The following is a 24936-nucleotide window of genomic DNA, read 5'->3' as shown; positions in this document are numbered from 1 at the left end:
AATGTTTAGAAGTAGAAGAATAGTTTAATATAGTAGTAGTATTGTTTGTTTAAGGCAGTAATAAGAGATATGGGACTGTGAGTTGGGGCTATATTTCTCTAGAATGTGAATTTTGACCTTCAGAAGATAGTGATGACATTTATTAGTATTCAGATGGTTCCAGTTTTAAAAACACATTAAGTTTCATAGAAATGTTAGACAATTGGCAGTGATGAGAACTATCTTCAATTCTACCTAGCCATAGCATGGATCTACAGTATCTGGATGACTTCTGTTCTCTCCAGTTCAGTCTTCTAAGGACATTCTGCTTAAGACAGTGGGGATTCAAGTTCTTTAAATTAAAATTTCTCCCCCTCCATGCTTGGCTGCCATAATCCATCTGAATGGCAGCTAACTTATGGTAGCAATGGCGATTCTACAAAGAGAGATTGAGACCCATATCTGTTAGCTACTTTTGAATGCATGTTTCACATTGCTCCAGAATAGTGTTATTTTGGAATAGTGTTAAATTCCTGTCCAAACACAGTCTACCTGTCAGATGATATTAAATGATAGCCAAGCTCCCTTTCCGCATATTCACTTGAAACACTAGAACAAATTTTGACAGATGGCTAAATCCTCTGATCTGGCCATCTGTCAGAACTCACCTCCTGCTCAGGCCCATCCCATGCTAAAGAAAATGAAGGGGATGCTTTTCTCCAGCTAGTGATATGTGTGGGACAGGAGGGAAACAAAGCCAGAAGAACCCATCAATCCGATCTTTAACACATCCTGCACACTGTAAATAGAGATCACACCATTTGTTTACATCAGGCATGTGACAAGTTAAAGATTTGCCCTAGGAGTAGCAAATGTTATACAGGTATAGTTTTCTCCTGGTTCAAGAACTGGTGAATAGTATTTTAATTTGGCTATGAATAAGATATTATAGTCTCCAAATTAGTGAATTCGGGTGGGGATCCCTGGTAATTTCAAGGGCCCATCAATGTAGAGTTGTTTTTTTTTTAGTAACAAACATTTGCCGTTGTGCTTTCCAGTCTTGGTTTCATGGGGATGAGCTATAAAAATACAAGCCTAATCTAGTTGCGGCTAATGTTTAATGAGTCAGCTAGGTGCTGCCATTTAGATGAGATGTTTACTTGCTGAGTTAGAGGTTCCACTTCTCTTTAAATAATGTTTCAGGATGGGAATCAGGCAGAATGAGAGAGTAAGAAAAGAATTAGGAAAGTGAAATTCATGAGATTTATGAATAGACTGTTCTGATACTATGTCCTACTACTTTCTGGTAAAGATATTTTTCTCAAATGTATAAAGTATAATAGTGAAATAAGTAGCTCCTAACTTTCAAAGCCAGAATTTTAATCAATTGTAGTTTATAATTGTAGAGGTTTCCTAAAAATAACCTGCCCTTAAATAATCCAATATCTTTTTATATAATGAAAAAAAAAAGTGACTTAGAACTAACTAGGGATGACCCATCATTCTAAACTAAGTTGATTTTTCTTCTAGAAGGTTGATTTTCTTCTCCTTCTTTCTGCTACCGGTATTTTATTACTTATTGATAGAGACAGTATTCTCTGGTGGCAATACCTATTCAGAGAGTTGTGTTGCAGGCACTGTACCCAGTAAAGGTGTGCAAATGCACTTAAACTTTAAATTTAGGGTCCGTTGTTGGGTTTATATAGCTATTGTACAGGATATCTTAAAGGATTCAAGCACTATGAAGCATATATGTCTAAATGCTATTTCTATATTGTATTTAAAATTAGTTACTGTACAAATTATTTCCAGGGGTATGAATAAAGTAGAAGAATGAAAACACCTTGCCATCAGCTCCGATAACAAAAGTCAGATTATCCGAAATCCTTTTCTTCTGTCCTCAGTTCTCCCTTCTTTCCCATCTATATACTCTGTCCAGCGCCTAAGAGTTATTTGACCTTCTGTCCAAAAATTAACTTACTAAAAGCCAAGATAATGCTATTTAAAGATGCAAACAATGTTCTACTTAGTAAAAACAATATTATTATTTACCCTGACATGAAAACTGCCTTACATTATTTAGTGAAGTATGTAGAAATGGGTCATTTTGGCTCTTAAAAAATTATGGGCATTTTAAAGCAGTTTTGGAAGCTAAGAAGGGTTCAGTACGGTGTATACTTGGAAGAAAGATCAATGGGGAAATTGAAAAAGCATCCTGCAAAAAAAATAATGGCAACCCACTCCCATGTTTTGCCAAAACAACTTTTTGGAAGTACTCAAATAGTCCTAAAAGTGGAGCCTGAGTAATATTTTACCTTAGCTTTAAAACAGCTGAAGTCTTGAAGGGATTGTTATGGTTGAACTATTCTAAACAGGCAACATAATTTTGTGCCACCATATACAGTAGAACCTTTGGTCATGAACGGTTCTGACCACGACCAAATCAGGTTCCAACCCAAAAAATCCACTTTTTTCCTGCGGCCGATTTCCCCTTCCACGCCATTTTTTTTGTAAGCCCCAAATTTCCAAAATTAGGTTCGGGTCACGAACAAATTGGTTTGCGACCAAAGTTATGGAACAAATGGTTGTGACCAGAGGTTCCACTGTACAGATAGATCTGTGTAATTTACTCTATCATTTCCTTTTGTTTTTTATCTTTACAGATAAAGGCAGCCAGCCAGGCAGGATTTGGTGGTTTCTGTTCAAGTTCCATGGATGGCGAGGCGTACTGTGATCCGTTCATCCCTGCTGTCCCCTCCCAGTTACTATGAAGCAGTACACGATGGACGTGGACCTACAAGTCCTGAGTATCCTTTCTTTAGTGGCTGGTACCACTATATGGGTCAGGAACCTCTTTCATACAAACGACGTGGAGGAATTGTGGATCAACGTGATGTCATCATGGCCCATCAAGCCCACAAAATCCACAACACACCACAGGCAAAGCGGAAGGAGTGGGAGTGAGTATGGATATATTTCATTATTTGATTTCTGTGTCACTGGTCTTTTCCATTATAGGCCAAAGCCATACAGCAGGAATTTTATTGTTATTATTATTATTATTTTTTTGCATTTATATCCCGCCCTTCTCCGAAGACTCAGGGCGGCTTACACTATTGTCTCCTTCCTTCTGCCCCTAAACAATTTATAGCAATTTATAGGGTTAAACAAACATGTATGTGACTTGGGGGGGGGGGATATTTGAAATTTTGAAACTTGAAAAATGCCTTTATAAATGGGCTGCCATGTTTCACAAGGGCAGAAATCAAATATCCAATTGTTTTGGAATGGAAAGGAAAGTGAAAAGACTGTTCTGCATCAACCACGCTGCCTCTGAAGATGCTTTTTACAAAGTGAGTTGATTTTTGTTTTTTCTTTAAAGTAGTCATTAATCATATTTATTTTCAAGGAAGGCCTATGGAGTCTATATGGGCTTAGGAATTTTTGTAAAATAAGGCAAGCTGTTCTTCAAAAAACTAATAAGACCTTTGAATGAAATTGAATCAATTGGATGGGGAATCTATGAATCACCAGAAAAAGGGGTATGCAGAAGTAAATTCAAGTGCCCCACTGACCACTCTTCTTCAGGCATTTTATTTCTCTCTCCAAAGTTATAACCTCCCATTCTATTTATTTTTTTTTAATTTAATTTTGTCACAACAGTATACATAAATGTTGTCATAGTAAAAAAAGAAAAACATATCATGAAATATATATATATATATATACATAAATAAATTGTCTTGAGATCCTTTATATCCCTCCCTCGTTTCATCTTTCTTTAGTTGTAGGTAGCTACAAGCACTCCACATAGTATGATTTCCTATCAACACTACAGGTTATGAATCTCCTAACTGTCTTTTAATATATTGCCTATAGAATCTGTATTGAGAGTACTGTTTACTGTTAATATTTGTACCGTGTCTCATAGTTTTTACAATGTTATGTTTATATAGTTTTGATCTTTGACAGCAATTATAAAGAAACAAGAACTTCTGTCAACTGAAATAGATGCACAACAGTAATTGGAGAATTCTTCTTTGTCTAACTGACCTTATCCTGAAAAATGAACAAACTGCTCTGTCTTCTATGCATTGTGGGTAGTACATGGTGCTGTGTTGAAGAAAAATGTCTTATAATTTTAAAGGAAAAATCAAGCTGCAACACTATATTATATAGCTTCTGTACTCTCATGAGCTGCTAGCAAAAAGTGCCATCATATACTTCCAATTCAGGAGAGAGTTCTATTCATTTCAACTGTTTTGACCCACAAGAAAGCAGGAATAAGATTGTCATTGAAATTGTGTATGTTTTCCTGCAATACATCAAATCTATTTCTACTACTTCAAATACATATTTACTCTCTTACTTATAACTCAAGTTTAAATAGTTCATGGTTCTCAGGGTTTCTGAAGAAGCGTTTCAATAATTAACAAGTAATAAGAAATTCTGCTGTACCAATTGCCAAAATAAATCAGTTTGTAATATGCCCCAAGAATGCAGCTTTCCATCTGTGTTCATTCACAGATTAGAGAAAACCATAAGAATATAAGAGAGATACATGCAAAAGAATGTGGGAAAGAACAGACAATTGATGAAGTACATTCTTCAAAGAAAGAAAGAAATTTAATCTCTTTGGATCAGAAAAACTGAACAGAAATGCAAAAAAACATTTAATGTACACTTGAACATAACTTTCGGATTAGAAGTAAGTGATTTGTGTATAGGGCATTTTGCAGGATAATATTGGCCCACATTTTATTTTAATAAATTTAATCAAGCTTACAAATTTATTCTGTTTTAGGTTGTTCATGCATACCAGTTCAGCACAGACTGCTATTCTCCCAAGGAGCCTGAATATTTAGAAAGGTTACAGCTATACGTTTGTTTTGCAGGTCAACTGTTTATTTAATATGTAATATTTTAGGTTATTTTTTTACCTTTTTATCTTATTTTATGTTTACTTACCAAACATAAAAATACAATAAACCCATCTGATTAATACATATAGAACAATGCATTAAAACTATAGAGAAACCCCTGTTTATGGGGGAGGGAAGGGACAGAAACTGTATACACACTACTTTATTTATAGTGGTATTTAATATACATCTTGGGCTTAGCTTAATAATTTCTATAATTATATACAATTCTATACAAAAAATTTCAAATGGGGATTTTTACTGTGTTTCACTCCTCTCTCACATGTACAGCTTCTTTCTGTGCTTTCACTTCTGGACATACTCCTATTCTAGGTAAGAGAACAGAAGAGAGAAAAATAAGTATTTTCTGGCTTTCTTGGATCCCAGCACCTTTTGTCAAGTTGCTTTTGCTGACCTATGATCTTTTCTCCAAAAACTGCAGTCCTTTCCACTAGTCAGTTTGTTCAGCAGATTGCTGTCTTGCATCCTGCTTGCTCTCCAACTACGGCTTCCTCTTCCTTGATACATGAAAGTACCACCTCTCTATGTCATACACAAATAATTCTACAAATGTTCAACAGTTTCCTTCATCATTATTTAATACTTCTGCCTTTTTATATATTTACAGCTATAAGGCAGGTCTTTATATGTTTCTCTATAATTTTGTGATATTAAGCCTGATTTTTGACCCCCCTGGAGAAAAAAAGCCCTCTAACCTTGAGATCATTTGCATCATCCCATATCTGTCAGGACAACACACTTCACCATAATCCCATACAACTTTCTGGTGCCCAGGTAACTGGAAAGGCATAGGCAACCTAGGTCATTCTGCAAGAGAGTTATTGAAGACCTGTATTAGAAATTTCCCCTAAGCTGCCTTTTCTCAGAACCAGATATTAGGATAGCAGTGAAATCACAGGGATAAAGTATTTTGGTTAATTTAATACCATTCTGAATCCTGATCCACCATTTGAAGTAATAAGGTCAAATTTCCCACTGTTGGTGCAGGAATGTCCCCTGGAAAGACATATACTTTTAATGATACCACCTCTACTTTGCATCTGATAGTAGTTCATCTCAGGAAGATAAAGAGTTGTTACATCTTAAACCCTTTAAAAAGATGAGAATTTAGGAAAACTATTGGTAAATATATAGAGCGTGTGCACACGCACACACGTATATGCGCGCGCGCACACACACACACACACACACACACAGAGAGAGAGAGAAAATATCCCATTCGTTCTATATGGAGTATTAAAGTAATGTCTTTGCTTCCCCCATAATCTTGCTGCAGTCTCAAAGTTGAGACAAATCAGTGCTTGCCAATGCTATGAAGGTTTGCTCTTCTCTAAAGCCTGAATATTTTAAAAAGACCAGAAAAAACAAGATTGTTTTCCGTCCCCAACTTCTTACTAACTATGGAGTCTTAAGCGGATAAACATAACATTCAGGCTCTTTTCCAGAGTTTTGCTGAAAATTGCTCCTTTCTGAGTTCTTTTGCCACCTTCCCATCAGAGGTAATTAACTATAACGAGCAGATTAAGAAACAAAAAGAGCAGTGCAGGAAGTAAGGTAACTTGAGTATGTTTTGTACAGAAAGAAGGATATAAATCACATACATGCATACATGTACTGTATGTATGCATACATACTTGCATTTTTGCAGAAAAGTGTGCATGTATGATTAGCGTGTGGAAAAGTGTGTCTGACTTTTTCTAACAGAGGGAGATTTCTCTGACTGATTTGCTATTGACCAATATCAAAAGATGAGGGCTAGGAATCCACTCTTGTAGCTTAGATTTTAGGAATCAATTGTACAGCAACCTCCCCATGTCAGCTAAAAGCCCCAAGTTAATATTGATGCTGGTACTTCCGAACACCCCCACTCTTCCTCATTTTCTTTCCAAGTCATTTCCTTTTTTGCTGCCTCTAAGAAATTGCAGCTTGTTGCCTTGGAAACAGCGATATCTGTAGCAAAGCTGTTGCTTTTATTGAGGGCTCAACTGCTTTGTTGAGGATAGGCAGATTTAGGATTGAAAAAAGGGCACTCCTCATACATTGGGAAGAAGACTGTTTTTTTTTCTTTTTTCATTAACAGATTCAGCGGTTTTGGCCCTGGAAAAAGCTGCTATGAAAATAGTCGTGATGTTGTTGGCATTTTGCAGCTACTGCATATGGAAGTGACTTCCATATATGAAAGGGAATTCACAGAGATCATGAATGAAAATTTAGTGAAACTAATGTTTTTTTCTCTGCAGTGCCTCTCTGTGGAGATTCCCTAAGCTTTGTCTCACACAAATATAAAATTAATGGTGGTTTTGAAATTGCAGATCAACAGTTGCCTTAGCACTTTTTATATGTGTGCAGATAAAAATGAGGTATGCTTATGTAACGTATTTAATAAACCAGTGTCTGAGCATGTTATGCCTGGGAGAACTTTGTGTTTCCAATTTCTTTTCTACAAACATTCCAGAAAGACAAATGCAAATCAGTAGGGACATTCATCAATTAAAACGTTAGAATGAGATATAATCTGGGAGGAAGGGGAATATCTCCATACACCATTGCTGAACCCTGAGATCACGTAACTATGCCTTTGGTAACAAACAATTTATGAATTTGTTATGAGAAATTTATGTAGTCTAAAATGTTTAGAACATAATGCTACTTAAATATCAAAGTAACACATTGTAAAATGTCAGTTGATAATTAACCAAAAAGTAAAATGGCAAGAGAATTCTCCAGTATGTACGTGCATGTTACATTTTGTTACTTACTGGATTCAGTAGTTTTATAGAACTGCAATTTTATTCTTACTGAAATTGATTACACTAAAGCCCTAGAGCCGTGATGGCGAACCTATGGCACGCCAGAGGTGGCACGCAGCACCCTCTCTGTGGGCATAAGAGCCATCACCCAGTTCAGCTCCTCCGCGCATGCACGTGCGCCTCCCACCAGCCAGCTGGTCTTCGGGTCTCTGCCACGCATGCAGGGGAGTGGGGCTTGTGTAGGGGGCTGTGCATGCATGCACGGGGTGGGGCACATGAGGGGGTACGCACATGCATAGGGAGTGGGGTGCATGCATGGGGTCTGCATGCACCTGCAGAGGGCGCATGCGCAGGAGGCACGTGTGCATTGCATTTTGGGGGTTCAGGTGCGCTCTTTGGGAACTTGGTCCGGAAAAGTTTAGCCATCACTGCCCTAGACATTCCCAAGAAGGAATTGACATATTCATTTGGTTTTCATCTGGAAATATCTTCTAGGTCAGGGGTCTCCAACCTTGGTCCCTTTAAGACTTGTGGACTTCCACTCCCAGAGTCCCTCAGCCAGCAAAGCTGGCTGAGGAATTCTGGGAGTTGAAGTCCACAAGTCTTAAAGGGACCAAGGTTGGAGACCCCTGTTCGAGGTTCACTATTTTTTTCCCCCACTATCAGATTTTGGTCTGAGTTTGGTAAGGGTGTTGTTGCTAGTGTGATATGAGGGGACAGGACTAGGCTGATGATACAGATCAAGTATATAATGGCAATTCTAGACCCATTTTGTTTGCATTACTAAATTGCCAACTGGAAGTCCAACAGAATCTTGTTTTGCCTAGTCAAAGCTCAGAAGGATTATCAAAATCAGAAGCAATTCTTGATTCTGTTTTTTCTTCTAAAAAGGAACTACAGCTCTTAATGTTCTTATGATATTAACATGCAATATTTGGGGGCAGTGTTCCTTCTGCAGCACCCTCTGGAACATTGGGCTATACATCCTATCATGTCTGATCAGAACAAATCTTGTGATTAGGAATAATGGAAGTTAACATTCAAGCTGGAATATGAAACAGAGATGGCATTGTCACATCTTAAATGACATCTGGTGGGAGCACAATAAGGGTGGCATGTCCATCCTTGCTCTTTTTAACCTCTCAATGACTTTCAATACTGATCATAGTATCCTTTGGAGCAGCTCTGGAGCTGGGATTGGGTGGCTTGATATTATGTTGGTTCTCCTGCTTCCTCTAGGGTTAGTTTGTGTTGATAGAGGGGAGAGTCCCAGGCCACAACCTCTTCTTTATTGGGGTATCCCAAAGCTTGGTCCTTCCCCACCCCTCCTACATGAGGCCACTGGGTAAACAGCTTGGAGTGAGATATCACCAATATGTTGATAATATCCAGCTTTAAATCTCCACTCTGTTTTCTAAGAACTGGACACACTATAGCCTAGAAGACAAGTGTACAGCTGTTTTGGGTTCATTTCATCTTCCTACATTTTGCAAGTTGATGTAGCAATGTAAAGTTTTTAATGCTCAGTCCTTAAAACAAAAGTCTCAAAGTTCATAAAGTAGCATACATCCTTTGCCTCCCTCGAAAATGCTTACACTTGTTGGGATTAAGAGCTGTTTTAGCATAGTTGCTCCTCTTCCGCTTGCTACCAAACTAATGTCCAGGTTCTAAGCCAAGCTAAGGGGTCCTTGGTGCTCTCTGAGCTTGGCTGTTTCTTTACTCAAACCAGGTAACATCAGTGCTAATAGAAAGTACAGTTTGCTCTCAGTTTATATTCTAATGGCTTGCCCTGTCAGTGTTTGTTTGTTTGTTTGTCACAACAGTATATATAAGCATAAGCATAAAAACTATATTATATAAAGCATATATATAATCATAAGTATGTAATAACTATATGAAATTGGATACTATCAAAGGGAACATTAGGACAGAAATGGTAGGCACATTGGTGCTCTTATGCACACCCCTTACAGACCTCTTAAGAATGGGGTGAGGTCAATAGTAGATAGCTTTTGGTTAAAGCTTTGGGGATTTTGGGAAGAGACCACAGAGTCAGGTAGTGCATTCCAGGCATTAACAACTCTGTTTCTGAAGTCATATTTTCTGCAATCGAGATTGGAGCGGTTCACATTAAGCTTAAATCTATTGTGTACTCGTGTATTATTGTGACTGAAACTGAAGTAGTCTTTAACTGGAAGGACGTAGTAACAGATGATTCTTTGAGTTAAACTCAGGTCATGTCGAAGGCGGTGGAGTTCTAAATTTTCTAAACCCAGGATTTCAAGTCTTGTGGTATAAGGTATTTTGTTGTAATCAGAGGAGTGGAGAACTCTTCTTGTAAATATTTCTGGACACGCTCAATTGTATTAATGTGTTGTGACCCAGGTTCCTGGGGGATGATGATTCAGAAAGTGAGGAGGAACTGGTAAGGCCTGCTTCCCCTGGGCCCTCTCCCTCCCTGGCACCCACCCAGGAGGAGGAGGAGGAGGGGCTGGTAAGGCCTGATTCCCCCGGGTCTTCTTCTGATTTGGCAATGCCCCAAGAACAATCTTGGCTTGATGCAAGACTGTGCAGACGTGAACGGTGCGTGCAGCAGAGGAGGCGTTGGGACAGAGTCAAAGAATTATGAGTCACGGATGAGTCACAGGGGCTATAAAGCAGGAGGCGGAACTTCCTGGCTTTTTGTCTTGGACAAAGCAGTGAATTTGCGCGGGCAAACTGTTTCAATGGAGGAAAGAATATATTCGTAAGTAACTCTGGCCTTATCTATAATTTCCTAGTTATCTCCAGAGACTTGGCAGGCACGTGGATATACATGGTCAGAACAACTCTGTGCCAGAGGAATCCAGCCTAATCCAGCCATTTATGTAAATAAATTTGAAAAGGAGGCCTTTGACTGACTCTTTGTTCGGCGTATTGGGAGAGGGAAACAGAACATTTTTGTCCAAGACCCCGACTAAATCATCTTCCACCAAAGATGGACCATCAGCAGGTACAGCAGCAGTTACAGCAGCTACAAGCGGCTAATCAACAGCTACAGCAGCAAGTGGCTCACTTGGCAGGCCAACTTGCTGCCGGGAATTTGCCTGCAGCCCCACCCCCCCGTCCTCCCACTCCTCCTCCTCGTCGCCAGTGCCCGATAACTGTGCCGGATAAGTTTTCTGGGCAGCCTGAGATGTTCCTGACCTTCTTGGGACAGTATCAGCTCTACATGGCTATGTGGCCAGAGGATTTCCCAGATGACCAGGCTAAGGTGGCCTTTGTGATTAACCTTCTTTCCGGCTCGGCTGCCCGATGGGCCATGCCCCTCTTGCTCCAGGACAGCCCCCTGCTGGCGGACCAACAGCGTTTTTGGCAGCACCTACGTATCATGTACGAGGACCCCGTTCAGACGCTGACAGCAACCAGGTGCCTTAAGAAACTCCGTCAAGGGAAGCGCCCCCTGCAGGAGTACATCGCCGAATTTCATCTTTTGTGCCAGGACTCTGACTGGAATGACGAAGCTGGTGGACGCGTTCCAGGAGGGACTCTCAGAGGAGCTGCAAGACGAGCTGGCCCGGGTGGAGGCGCTGCGGACCCTCGACAACTTGGTGCCCCTTTGTCTCCGCCTCGATGCCCGTCTGCAACGGCGACCGTCCCGTCGCACCCCCCGGGACCCGCCGTTGACATCTGCACCCCCGCTTCCTGCGCCACCAGTACCCTGGGTTACCCCATGTTTTGTAACCGCTGCGGAGGAGCCCATGGAGTTGGGAGCGGCCAGTCCTCGCCTGACGGCCCAGGAGCAGAGCAGGAGGCGCCAAGGGGGATTGTGCCTGTACTGCGGGGAGCCCGGCCACTTCGCCGCTTCTTGCCCCAGAAAGTGAAGTGGGGCACGCACGCCGGTCCCCGAATCACAGCATGACCAATCAGGAAACGGATCAGGCCCGACCTCGGGGAGACCCTAGGTCGGGCATGTACTAAGCCCCCACTGGACGTTGCGGAAGTAGACTCTGGGCCCCCTCGGCATCTGATTCTGGACACACGGGTATGGTTGGGGAACCAGTCGGACGGGCTCCAGGCGCATGCGCTGGTGGACTCAGGGGCCACAACAAACTTTATGGACCAGGCCTTTGTGACCCAGTTTGTGGTCCCCGTGGTTCCGGTGGACCCTCCGATGCGGGTAGAGACAACGATGGACAAGAACTGGTGTCCGGCCCCATTAAATTCGCCACCCAGCCTTTGCGCCTGACTATTGGGGACCATGAGGAGGCGATCCAGTTTTATGTCATGGCGGACTTTCATTTTCCCTTGGTCCTTGGGTTGGCCTGGCTTCGGACCCACGATCCTCAGGTGGCCTGGTCACGGAATGCCATCTCTTTCCCGAGTCTGCAGTGCATCGACCACATCCGCCACACCTGTGCCGGCCTGAACGTCCCCACCGCTGCCATCACCTTGCCTCCTGAGCTGACGGACTTCGCCGACGTGTTCAGCGAGAAGGAGGCGGACCGACTACCCCTGCATCAGCCCTACGATTGCCCCGTGGACCTTCTGCCCAATGCACCACTGCCTGTATTCCATGTTGGAGCCCGAGTTGGCCGCCCTCAGGGACTTCCTGGACAAAAATCTGGTCCGAGGGTTCATCCGGCCTTCAAAGTCCCCTCTCTCGGCCCCGGTCCTCTTCGTGAAGAAGAAGACAGGGGACTTGTGCCTGTGCTGTGATTACCGCCGGCTAAACGCCATTACGGTGCGGAATCGCTACCCCCTGCCGCTCATCCCGGAGCTGCTGGAGAGGTTGCGGGAGGCCACGATCTTCACCAAGCTCGATCTCCGGGGGGCCTACAACCTGGTGCGGATGCGAGAAGGAGACGAATGGAAGACAGCATTCGGCACCCGATACAGACACTACAAATACACTGTCATGCCATTTGGGTTGACCAACGCTCCCGCCCTTTTCCAGCACTTCATGAACGACGTGTTCCGAGACATGTTGGATCGGTTTGTGATGATCTACCTGAATGGCATCCTGATTTACTCCCGGTCCAGGGAAAGCCACCTTCGACACGTCGGTCTGGTTCTGCCACGCTTGCGGGAGCAACAACTCAATGTGAAGCTGGAGAAATGTGTCTTCTTCCGGACTTCCATAGAATTCCTCGGGCATATCATCTCGCCCGAGGGCATAGCCATGGACCCACGCAAAGTAGAAGCTTTGTGTAGCTGGGAAGCCCCTCGTTGGGTGAAGGATGTTCAGCGCCTGCTGGGCTTCGCCAACTACTACCGGACCTTCATCCCGGGATTCGCCACACTGACGGCTCCACTTACCCAGCTCCTCAGGAAGAAGGTCGCGTTTCGGTGGGGTCCCCCGCAGCAAGAAGCATTCATAGCCCTCAAGAAAGCCTTCATCACAGAACCTGTCCTGAGGCATCCCGACCCGCTCCGGCCTTTTGTGGTGGAGACGGACGCGTCCAATGTGGCTCTGGGAGCGGTGCTGCTACAAGCTCCAACGAATGGCGGCACACTTTTTCCCTGCACTTACTACTCCCGGAAACTCAATCCTTCTGAGCGCAACTACACCATCTGGGAAAAAGAGTTGCTGGCTATCAAGGCTGCATTTGAGGCTTGGCGACAACATCTGGAGGGGGCCTGACATCAGGTGGAGGTCTGAACGGACCATCGGAATCTCGAGCACCTCACCAGAGCTCGGAAGTTGAACCAGCGGCAGATCCGGTGGTCGTTGTTTTTTGCCCGGTTCAACTTCCACGTGACCTACATTCCCAGCGGTCACAACTGGAGGGCGGATGCCGTGTCCTGCAAGCCAGAGTACCTCTGCGCCAAGGACCCCCATCCTCCACGGACGGTGCTGCCGGCAGAAGCCTTGGCACGGGAACCAGTGGACTTGCGGGCCCAGGTGTGAGAGGCGCAGCGCCAGGACGCCTGGTCGCAGCAAAGGAGAGCGGAGGTGGGCCCCGCGTCTCCTTGGACCTTGGAGGAGGACTTACTCAAGTTTCGGGGGCGATTATATGTGCCCACAGGACCACTCCGAGCCCTCGTCATGACCCAGTGCCACGACAACCCTGCAGCAGGACATTTTGGGTTCTTCAAGACCCTCCACCTGGTGACACGGACCTTTTGATGGCCCCGAGTGCGGCATGATGTACCTCCGGGCTCCTCCAGCCCTTGCCGACACCCGACAGACCCTGGGGGGCGATCTCCATGGACTTCCTGACGGACCTGCCGCCGTCCTCTGGGTTCACCACGGTGCTGGTGGTGGTGGACATGCTCACCAAGATGGCACACTTCATCCCATGCCGCGGACTGCCCACAGCCGCAAAAACGGCCCGTCTCTTTCTGCAGCACATCTTCCGCCTCCATGGTCTACCGGACAGGGTGGTTTCGGACCGCGGAGTTCAGTACACAGCTTGCTTCTGGAAGAGCCTGATGGCCGCGTTGGAGATGCAGGTGTGTCTGTCGTCATCGCACCATCCCGAGACCGATGGGGGTACAAAGAAGGTCATTGGTATCCTGGAACAGTATCTCCGTTGCTTCATCAACCAGCAGCAGGACAACTGGGCCGATTACCTGTCCCTGGTGGAGTTTGCTTTTAACAACTCTCAGCACACCTCTACTCAGATGACCCCGTTCTTTGCCAATGTGGGGTACCATCCGCGGCTTTTCTCTCTGGCACCACCGGACTCTCCTGTTTCCGAAACGCAGACCTTCCTGACAGAATTGCATGCGGTCCAACAGTTGGTACGTCAACAGCTGGATCGGGCAAAGGAGGACTACAAACGGTCTGCTGACCGCTCCCGACGGGCAACGCCCCCGCTGGCAGTTGGAGACTGGCAGTCGGAGACTCCACCAAACACCTCCCATCCGACTGCTCGGTAAAGAAGTTGGACCACCGATTCATCGGCCCGTTCCCTGTCGAGGCAGTCATCAACCTGGTAGCCTACCGACTGACCCTGCCACGATCCATGCGGATCCACCCCGTCTTTCACCAGTCCCTTCTGGTTCCTGAGGCCACACCGAGTCCCCTTCGGTGCCCAACAGCACTTGTCACTGTCGCCAAGGACGGGTCAGAGGAATACGAAGTCCACAGCGTACGAGACTCCCACTAGCTGAAGGGTCGTTTCCAATATTTGATCGCGTGGAAGGGATACAAGACTGATTTCTCCTGGGTAGATGCCTCCGACGTTCATGCCCCTGACCTGGTGCAGGCCTTCCATGAGCAGAACCCAGCCCGACCGCATCCCGATCGTCAGCCCCGGGGAAGGGCCCTGCGGTGAGGGATAGTGTTGTGACCCAGGTTCCTGGACCCGGACTCCTGGACTCGGATGATTCAGAAAGTGAGGGAGAAGACCTGACAAGGCCTGCTTCTCTTGGGCCCTCTCCTCCCTGGCACCCACCCAAAGGGAGGAGGAGGAGGGGCCGGCAAGGCCTGATTCTCCCGAGCCTTCTTCTGATTTGGCAACGCCCCAAGAACACTTTTGGAGTGATGCAAGACTGTGCAGACGTGACCGGCGCGCGCAGCAGAGGAAGCGTTGGGACAAAGCCAAAGAATGATGGTCATGCAGTGACATCTGCAGAGACTATAAATAGGAGGCTGAACTTCCTGTTTTTTTGTCTTGGACAAAGCAATGAATTTGCGCGGGCAAACTGTATCTATGGAGGGAAGGATATATTCGTGAGTAATTCTGGCCTTATCTATAATTTCCTCGTTATCTCCAGAGACTTGGCAGGCCCGTGGGAGGACGTGACCAGGACATTTATCTATGTAAATAAATTAGAAGAGAAGGCCTTTGACTGACTCTTTGTTGGGAGTATTGGGGGAGGAAAACAGAACAGGGGCTCTGTAGCATAGCAAGAAGCGAAGTGTGATGTTAAGGGACAGTTCGCATACAATAGTTTCGGGAAGATCGATTTTATGTGCAACTTGAATGTTTTTTAGATTCGGTGACCTTTTGTAAAAGATGGCCACTTTTTTTTTTTTTTTTGTACAAGATGTTGGTGGAAGTGGTCATGGTAGTTCTGTACTTGGGCTGTTTACTTGTTTGGCAGTTGCTTGATTAGGACATTGTTTACTTCTTGATTGTTGGTCTGATGTTAATCTTGGTTTTAATCTCTGCTCATTCGGATGTTGGTTGCTGGTGGAGAAGTATTTTGGTCTTTTTGTTTCCTTTTTGCCTTGTTGATTGTCTCTTTTGCACAGTATGTAGATGTTGTTCATGCATATATGTTTATTGATGGTTGATTTGTGAGATGCCAGGCTTCCAGGAATCTTCTAGCATTTTTAAACTTGGTTTGGTCAAGGATTGTCAGTTTCCCAGTTGAAATGATCGTTAAGTCTGTCCCTATGTTATGAAATTAAAGAGTTTTCATCTTGGCTTCTGACTGCTAGTTGGTGTTTATGGATATCTTGAGCCTGTTTGTCCTAGGTAATGGTTGTTGCAGTTGTTACACTGTATGTTATAGAAGAGCCCTGTTTTTTCTTGTGGGGCTGTTGGATCTTTTGGTTTACTTAGGATGTTTTAGAGGGCTTTAGTTGCTTTGTGTGCTATAAAGTCCCTATCATTCTTGGATATCCTTATTAGCAGAGACTACGATGGCAAACTGGAAACACAAATTTCCCCAAAAATCACCCACACCAATCAAGTATTCCACTACCAAGGTAATAACCCAACCTGCCACAAGAGAAGCTGTGTAAGAACTCTATTTAGATGAGGACAAAGACACTGTTGGCACCCTGAACAGCAGAAAAAAGAAGCAGATCATCTGTACAATATATTTCAACAAAATGGATATCCTCACAACTTCATTTACAAAGTACCAGACTACTCAACCCAATATTGCATAACCATCACAAGTTGTAAAAAGGACAATACTGCCATATATCAAAAACATCTCAGAAACCACCAACCGACTCTTACAACCACATGGCATCACTATAGCACACAAATGTTTCATTGTTTTAATCTGATTTTGTTCATGTTGATTGGTGATAGATTCAAACATCTAGACTCTAGATTTGAAAGTCTTGCTTAGAATTTTTCTATTTTTTGTTTCACTTTTATCTTGTTTTAGGACAATTTCTGGTAAATCCACTGGATGGCACTCATATCCTCTCCACAAACTGATTTGTAAAAAGGAATTTTTCAGCTTATACAGAAAGCCATTAAAATAATATAGTGTACAAGTTTTTGCTTTCCTGAAAGAAGCCTAATAGGTTGTTTTTAGTTTGTTGAGTATGGTATTAAGGACTTTTCTTTCTTTCTACAATTTCATTTCAATATAAACATCGTAATTGTTCTCTATAGTACAAAGAAACAAAATCTTATAATACAGAGAGAATTACATAGTTTTCAAGGCAGATATAAGTCTATTTATTATATACTGCCTCATTCATCCCCCTCTTTTTATATTTAAATGGATTAAAATCATATAGTTTATAAAAACATTAATGATGTTTAATCTTTGCAATATTTTGTGTAATGTTTATTTCCAGTGAGACAAATGAAATGGAGTTGATACCTTGTACCAAGGATATCTTCATAAGTATGTTCAGGAGAGAACAAGTGCTTGGGTTCAGAAAAGCATGTGGATAAGCCTCAAGAAGATAAAAAATCTATTCTGGTGACCCTGGGAAGGAGGAAGTAGTCAGGCAGAATTTTGTGGTGCAATTGGGATTGAAGTTCTGCTGACAATAATTATGGTGTTTAATGTACTCAATAGTACCTAACCTTCCACATCTTGACTATTATTCTTCACCTATGTGTGCTATGACATCCAGAATTTTCCAGCCCAACATGGCCCTTGCTGAGAATGCTGGAAGCCTGGAAGCCTGGATTCCTTTACTTGGGGAATGCCCTGATTGGGGAAGACTTTATTAATCAAAAAATAAAAAATAAATAAATCACAGTTCACAACCATAATTACTAGGTCTATACAAGACACTGCCCGAAAACCAAACAATCGGGATTATGCTTTACGTTAATGAATTGGCACCATCAAAGCTGATACCAACCAGAGCATAGAAAAACTGAAAGAAGCAGCAAGATCAGAAGCTGTGGAGAGACCTGGCCCATAGAATCACCAAGATTCGGACACAACTGAATGGATAAAATAATCATCGTAATGAATTGACCTAAGAATAAATATTAAAATAGGTGGTTTGAATGGTTATTTTACCCCAGAATATACCTTTATTTGGTGCTTTGCTATTTTTTTCTTTTTATGTTAAAGTTAGATTATTTTTCTGTGTCACTGTATCCTCATTAGCTATGTTATGGATTTCACTAGGTTGAAAAAATATTGATTTACTGGAAATATAACTGATCTGGGATAACTGATACCAAGACAATTTCTTTTTCTGTACAAAATATATGTCTGGTACCTTTTCTGCACTGTGTTTAAGGTTTAGGATTGTTAAAATTTTCAAGGAAGACACAACAAAACACCTCTGTTGATCTTGGTGTAAAAAAAAGAGAACAGAATTAAGCAGCTTTATGGTGAAACAAAAATGCAAAGCTCATAGATTTTTATGGTAATTCTTAATTAACCTTAACAGTATAGCTGATAAAAAAATTAAGGCATACAGAAAAGAGAGAATACCCTTGTTCAGCTGACAGTTTTTCAGTGAATCATTTTTTATTTTAAATCTTATCAGTTATGAAGATCCTTTATCTAAGGGCTAGGATTTCATAAATTAATGATAGTACTGAAGTTTGCTAAACTTGTGGCCTGAGGCAACTCCTATTGCCTAGGCAATGTGCCAGAATTGGGCTTCCCTTTGAACCATAATGTGATAATTTCAAGTACATGACACATTATCATTATCGTTCAAAAGAAATTTAATTATTTCTAAGGTCTGTGTACTATAATCCAGGCCTGTAATTCCCTATGTCTGTGATTCCCAAATGATCATTTGAAATGTATTGTCTTTTTAAACACTTACTACTTGACTTTTTATATCCGGAGAAGCTTGGATTGAACACAAAATCTACAGCTGAGCTATGAACTCCTTAGATCTTTTTAATGTTAAAGAAGGTTTACCTTTCACAGTAGAAGTTAGGCTCAATACTTAAGTATTCATGAATGAAAATAGCATGAGGATTGTTGCTCAAAATGGGGCAAAATAAAATGCTTTAGTTTTTTTTATTGCACATTTGACATTTTCTGGTTAAAATTCCCAGTAATATTCCTAAATAGCTTGACAGATACATCATATTTGTCTTTGCTTTCTCCAGTATGTAATTGCTGAAGCTGATGAAGCAAAAGCCAGCAGTTTCCAGGTTGGAGAAAACTGTTACATAATTTTTTTTTCAAATGCCTCCCGAAGCTCTTAAGAGACTGGCCATCCAGCAACTCTGAGGGACAAGAGAAAAAAGACTTTTAAATCTAGTTGTGTGTGTGTTAGTGAGTGAGTATGTGCATGAGTACATGAAGGATTTTTTTTGTATTCCAAGGGACAATTAACTATTGTTTAAGACTTTACTGTGTTCTTATTTGCAGCAAGGATTATATACCAACGAAATCATGTCTGAGAGTTTTCAGTAGTCAAGGCAAGTACTGAATGAGAGATTTGGTGTCTGGAGAACTGAAATTTATAGCTAAGAGCTGTTGTAAAGCTCTTTTGTAAATGTATGTCAGTAAAAGAGGGGATGGGAAGCTGGATTTAAACATAAGATATGTTATGTTTGGGTTAACAAGGATTTGGGAATGGCTCTACTCACACAATACAAACCAAATAAATTTTGGTTTTTACATTTCGTAAATGTAAAAACATTTTGTTTCATTTTGACTTAATGTAATGTACAAGCCCAGCCATTGAGTGGTGACCCAGTTTGCTTGAGTTCTTTGTGCACTGATTCAAATTTGGGTATCTACCGCAAAATTGAAATTCTACTTATTATTGCCTTTACATTATATGACAGCTTTTCTAAAAGGTATTTTAACCAAATGCCAGATGCAAATTCCATGGTTTAAGATTAAATAGAAGGAGATGATGTATAGCCACAATATTTTCTATAGAATTGGTCATAACTGATCTAGAAATATTTACTGCATGGATAGTCGTGTGCAGATATTTGATACATCAATATATGCCTATAATAGTTGCACTTTCAAGGTATAAACAGTACTCATGTATGCTAAGCCATGATATATTTAACCATGGTTTATGGAATAGATCACAACTACTTTATTGGAAGATAAGTTGTGAAATAATATTGAACTAACACTTCTTATTGGATTTTAAGGGCCTGTAAATGTAGAATGGGCTAAATCTCAAATCTTATGAATTCATCTTCCTGGGTTCTAAAATAGTCCCAAGTTGTCTTGCATGAATAACATCTGGTTATGACATCAGCATCATAACCAAATGCAGATTAGGTAAAGTAATAATTTTTCCAATTGTTACTTATGGCTGTGAAACATGGGCTCAGAAAAAGACTGATAGGAGAAGGGAGGATGCCTTTGAACTGTGGTGTTGGAAGTAAATATTGCGCATCCTATGCAAAAAATATCAAAGAAGTCCTAGACCACGGATGTCAAACTCTATCGTGTCATGTGATATATCATGACATATTGCAATGTTTTTTGCTTTTGTGGAGCTGGGGTGGGCATGGCCTGCACGTGACACATCTGGCCCATGGGCTGACAGTTTGACAGGCCTGTCCTAGACCAAACCTCACCTAAAATATCACTTGAAGCCAAGATTGCCAAACAGAGGCTGTCTTGCTTCAGTCATGTCATGAGAGCTCACTCATTCGAAAAGTCAATTATGCTGTGAATGATCAGCAGAAAAAGGAGGAAGGACTGCCCAAGCACTCACCAACTGGATACTATAAAAGATGACTGAAATGACCATGGTGGATCTGAAGGACGCAGTGTGAGACAGAAGGGCAAGGAGAGTGCTGATCCATAGATTGGCTGAGGACCAGACACAACCGAATGGCTGACGACAACAACACTCAATGAGAGCAACAGTTCCCCAAAAAAAAAAAAAAAAGCCTGGTGCAGACTAAGTCTGAAAGAAGAATTTCCTAACTTTTCAGATCTATAACTACCAGTTAGTGCTACTTTATTCCATATTTTTCTATTTTAAAAGTCATCCCTCCCAGCCTCAGCCGCTCTGTATATTTAAGTGCAGAATTTAAAAAGCTGTGTTTGTTGCATGCATTCAGTAGCTTTAGTTCTCTTCGTAGCCCAAGGAAAGTAACAAAATAACTCTCTGAATTTTAAATTGTTGATGTCAGCAGCATAGCCCATTGGACAATCCTTTAAGTTGTTTTTAGTTAAGGGTATATGAACTTGATGTTTCAAACTCATATAATTAAAGTTGAGTGGTATTTTATAGAATAAAGAGATTACAGAGTCTTGATATAGTGAAGAATACTGATGATGAAGAGGATGATGGTGATAGAAGATAGATAGATACATAGATAGATAGATAGATAGATAGATAGATAGATAGATAGATAGATAGATAGATGATAGATAGATAGATGCAGTATAAAACAATGCTGTATCAAAGGTATGAATGGAAATATTTTATGCCCCTGAGTTTGTGCTATAATTTACTAGTCTTTCCTACTGGTATCCCAGATTTTGTCCATAACTTTCCATTTTTGTTGTGAGGTTTTATTTTATTTATTTATTTATTTTATTTATTTGATTTTTATACCGCCCTTCTCCCGAAGGACTCAGGGCGGTGTACAGGCAGAATAAAACAAACAATACAAAATACAATTAAAATGCAATTTAAAAAACTTATTTAAATTAGCCTGACAATTTAAAAATTTACCATACACTAAAAAACCCCATTTAAAATTAATAAAATTTGACATTTAAAATTCAATTTAAGCCAGCCCCGCGCGGATAAAAAGGTGTGTCTTCAGTTCGCGGCGAAAAGTCCGAAGGTCAGGTATTTGGCGTAAACCTGGGGGAAACTCGTTCCAGAGTGTGAGCCCCACAGAGAAGCCCCTTCCCCGGGGGGCCGCCAGCCGACATTGTTTGGCGGACGGCACCCTGAGAAGTCCCTCTCTGTGAGAGCGTACGGGTCGGTGGGAGGCATGTGGTAACAGCAGACGGTCCCGTAGGTACCCAGGCCCTAAGCCATGGAGCGCTTTAAAGGTCGTAACCAACACCTTAAAGTGCACTCGAAAGGCCACAGGTAGCCAGTGCAGTCTGCGCAGGAGCGGTGTTACATGGGAGCTACGCGGAGCTCCCTCTATCACCCGCGCAGCTGCATTCTGGACTAACTGAAGCCTCCGAGTGCACTTCAGGGGGAGCCCCATGTAGAGAGCATTACAATAATCCAAGCGAGAGGTAACGAGCGCATGAGTGACTGTGCACAAGGCATCCCGTTCAAGGAAGGGGCGCAACTGCCGAACCAGGCGGACCTGGCGGACAAGCGCACCCGAAAGACCACAGGTAGCCAGTGCAGACTGTGCAGGAGTGGTGTTACACGGGAGCAACGTGTGGCTCCCTCAATCACCCGCGCAGCTGCATTCTGAACTAACTGAAGCCTCCGAGTGCACTTCAGGGGAGCCCCATGTAGAGAGCATTACAATAATCCAAGCGAGAGGTAACGAGCGATGAGTGACTGTGCACAAGGCATCCCGATCAAGGAAGGCGCAACTGCGAACCAGGCGAACCTGGTGGAAGGCCCTCCTGGAGACGGCCGCCAAATGATCTTCAAACGACAGCCGATCATCCAGGAGGACACCTAAGTTGCGCACCCTGTCCTTTGGGGCCAGTAACTGCTCCAACAGTCAACCGCGGCTGCAGTTGACTGAATCAGGATGCCGGCATCCACAGCCACTCCGCCTTGGAGGGATTAAGCTTGAGCCTGTTTCTCCCCATCCAGACCCGTACGGCTTCCAAACACCGGGACAGCACTTCAACAACTTCATTGGGGTGGCCGGGGTGAAAAGTACAGCTGGGTGTCATCAGCGTACTGTTGGTATCTCACCCGAAGCCACTGATGACCTCGCCCAACGGCTTCGTATAGATGTTGAACAGGAGAGGCGAGAGAATCGACCCCTGAGGCACCCCACAAGTAAGGTGCCTCGCGGTCGATCTCTGCCCTCCTGTCAACACCGTCTGCGACCAGTCAGAGAGATAGGAGTGAACCACCGATAAACAGTGCCTCCCACTCCCAAGCTCTCCAACCGGTGCAGCAGGATACCATGGTCGATGGTATCAAAAGCCACTGAGAGATCTAATAGGACCAGGGCAGAGGAACAACCCCTATCCCTGGCCCTCCAGAGGTCATCCACCAACACGACCAAAGCTGTCTCCGTACTATATCCGGACCGGAACTGGACTGGAACGGGTCTAGATAGACAGCTTCATCCAGGTACCGGGGAAGCTGCCATGCCACCACACTCTCTACAACCTTCGCCACAAAGTGAAGGTTGGAGACTGGACGATAATTTCCCAAAATAGCTGGGTCCAGGGAAGGCTTCTTGAGGAGGGGTCTCACCACCGCCTCTTTCAAGGCGGCGGGGAAAACCTCTTCCAATTTACTTCATACTTACTTCATCTACTTGATCACCTTATGAGAGAGAAACCAGATCAAGAAACTGACTCCATAGGAAGACTAGAACTATAAATTATTGACCCAGGCTAGCAGAGGCACCGCAGGCTCGTCCTTTGCTATTTCCAGGCTGGCTCCTTGGGCCAGATCTAAGCACCCCACAGGCCGGATCTGGCCCACGGGCCTTGAGTTTGACACTCCTGCAGTAGGTAGTAGCACTAAGCCAACATGATAGATCTCCCCCCTCCAGTCACCCCAGCAACAACAACAAAACTAAGCAGGATTGAACCCCGTTCATATTTAGATGGGAATCTACCAAGAAGTTTCAGGTCTGCTACACTAGGAAGGTATAAAGATAAACTTGAAAAAGGCAGTATATCATTACCCTGCGGTTACCGATTTTTGCTTAAAACTCAGTGTTATAACACATTTGAATGCTTCCGTCACTTAAGATATTGGCATTTTCTCACTACTATATCCTGGTTCAAATAGAATTTAGTTGTTGGAAGTTCTTAGAAATGGAATAATTTACAAAAGTTATAGTATCCAGTCAAATAGCATGTTGATCTCTTGAGCTTTCACAACTTTCATCTGCATTGTACTTCTGTGTAAGTGGCTCTAACGGTTTGTACAGAAATAATGTTTAGGCTAGATTTGAATAACATAATAAAACAAAGCTTTTGCTGTACTGTGAAGCCCATCATTGTCCCTTAATCATAGTTTATGACTTAAAGTATAGTTTACAGACAGTAGTATGTGGAAACATTGTGCAAATTCTATAGTTAAAAGTATGGCTTAATACAATGTGAGAACTATTATAATCAGAGAGAGTGAAATAGCCATGCATATAAACTAGTCAAACTAGACTTCCATCCCTAATTAAAATGCAGTGTCTCTAGCAACAAATTATAACCATAGAAATTTCTTCTGCTGAATAGTTCTTTTTATGTTTAGTTGAAAGCTGTGCTGTTGCAGTTTCCACATGACAGGCCAACAGATCATTGAAAATCATTATCATGTTGTATGCTAATAATTTATTAGCATGAATTCATGAAATCAGGCCTTTTTTTTTAATTGTGAAGCAGTAGAAATTTTTTGCTCAATTGTTTCTGGGAATGTTGCATGTTGCATGTTGCAGGGCCGTGAAAATATTTACATCCTGGACATAAACTTTCAACTCCTACCCTCAAAATGACGCTATAGAGCACTGCACACCAGAACAACTAGACACAAGAACAGTTTTTTCCCCAGCGCCATCACTCTGCTAAACAAATAATTCCCTCAACACTGTCAAACTATTTACTAAATCTGCACTATTAATCTTCTCATTGTTCCCATCACCCATCTCTTTCCACTTATGACTGTATGACTGTAACTTTGTTGCTGCTAATCCTTATGATTTATATTGATATTGATTGTTTCCTGACTGCTTATTTGTAGCCTATGACTATCATTAAGTGTTGTATCATTAAGTGTTAAATTTGTACCCTATGACCATCATTAAGTGTTGTACTTTGATGAATGTATCTTTTCTTTTATGTACACTGAGAGCATATGCACCAAGACAAATTCCTTGTGTGTCCAATCACACTTGGCCAATAAAAATTCTATTCTATTCTATTCTATTCTATTCTATTCTATTCTATTCTATTCTATTCTATTCTATTCTATGTTAGTATAAGGGCCAGTATGATTTGCAGTGCTGTAGGCCTATAGATTGGCCTTTTCAAGTTTCTCATTGGACAAGTCA

General features: G+C 42.5%; 1 protein-coding gene across 1 annotated transcript in view; it reads left to right on the top strand.

The window, feature by feature from the left end:
• LOC131190546 (uncharacterized) overlaps positions 1 to 24936 on the top strand; it is a 103676-nt gene that overhangs the window by 14159 nt on the left and 64581 nt on the right. The window contains exon 2 of the mRNA XM_058167882.1: positions 2643 to 2939. Coding sequence (XP_058023865.1) covers positions 2695 to 2939 — 245 coding nt within the window. The 5' untranslated portion in view covers positions 2643 to 2694. The remainder of the gene's footprint in view (positions 1 to 2642; positions 2940 to 24936) is intronic.

Source organism: Ahaetulla prasina, chromosome 2, assembly GCF_028640845.1.
Source record: "Ahaetulla prasina isolate Xishuangbanna chromosome 2, ASM2864084v1, whole genome shotgun sequence".
In the NCBI taxonomy this organism is placed as follows: domain Eukaryota; kingdom Metazoa; phylum Chordata; class Lepidosauria; order Squamata; family Colubridae; genus Ahaetulla; species Ahaetulla prasina.
Note: the sequence above shows the minus strand (reverse complement) of the source record. Positions and strands in the feature narration are given on the sequence as shown.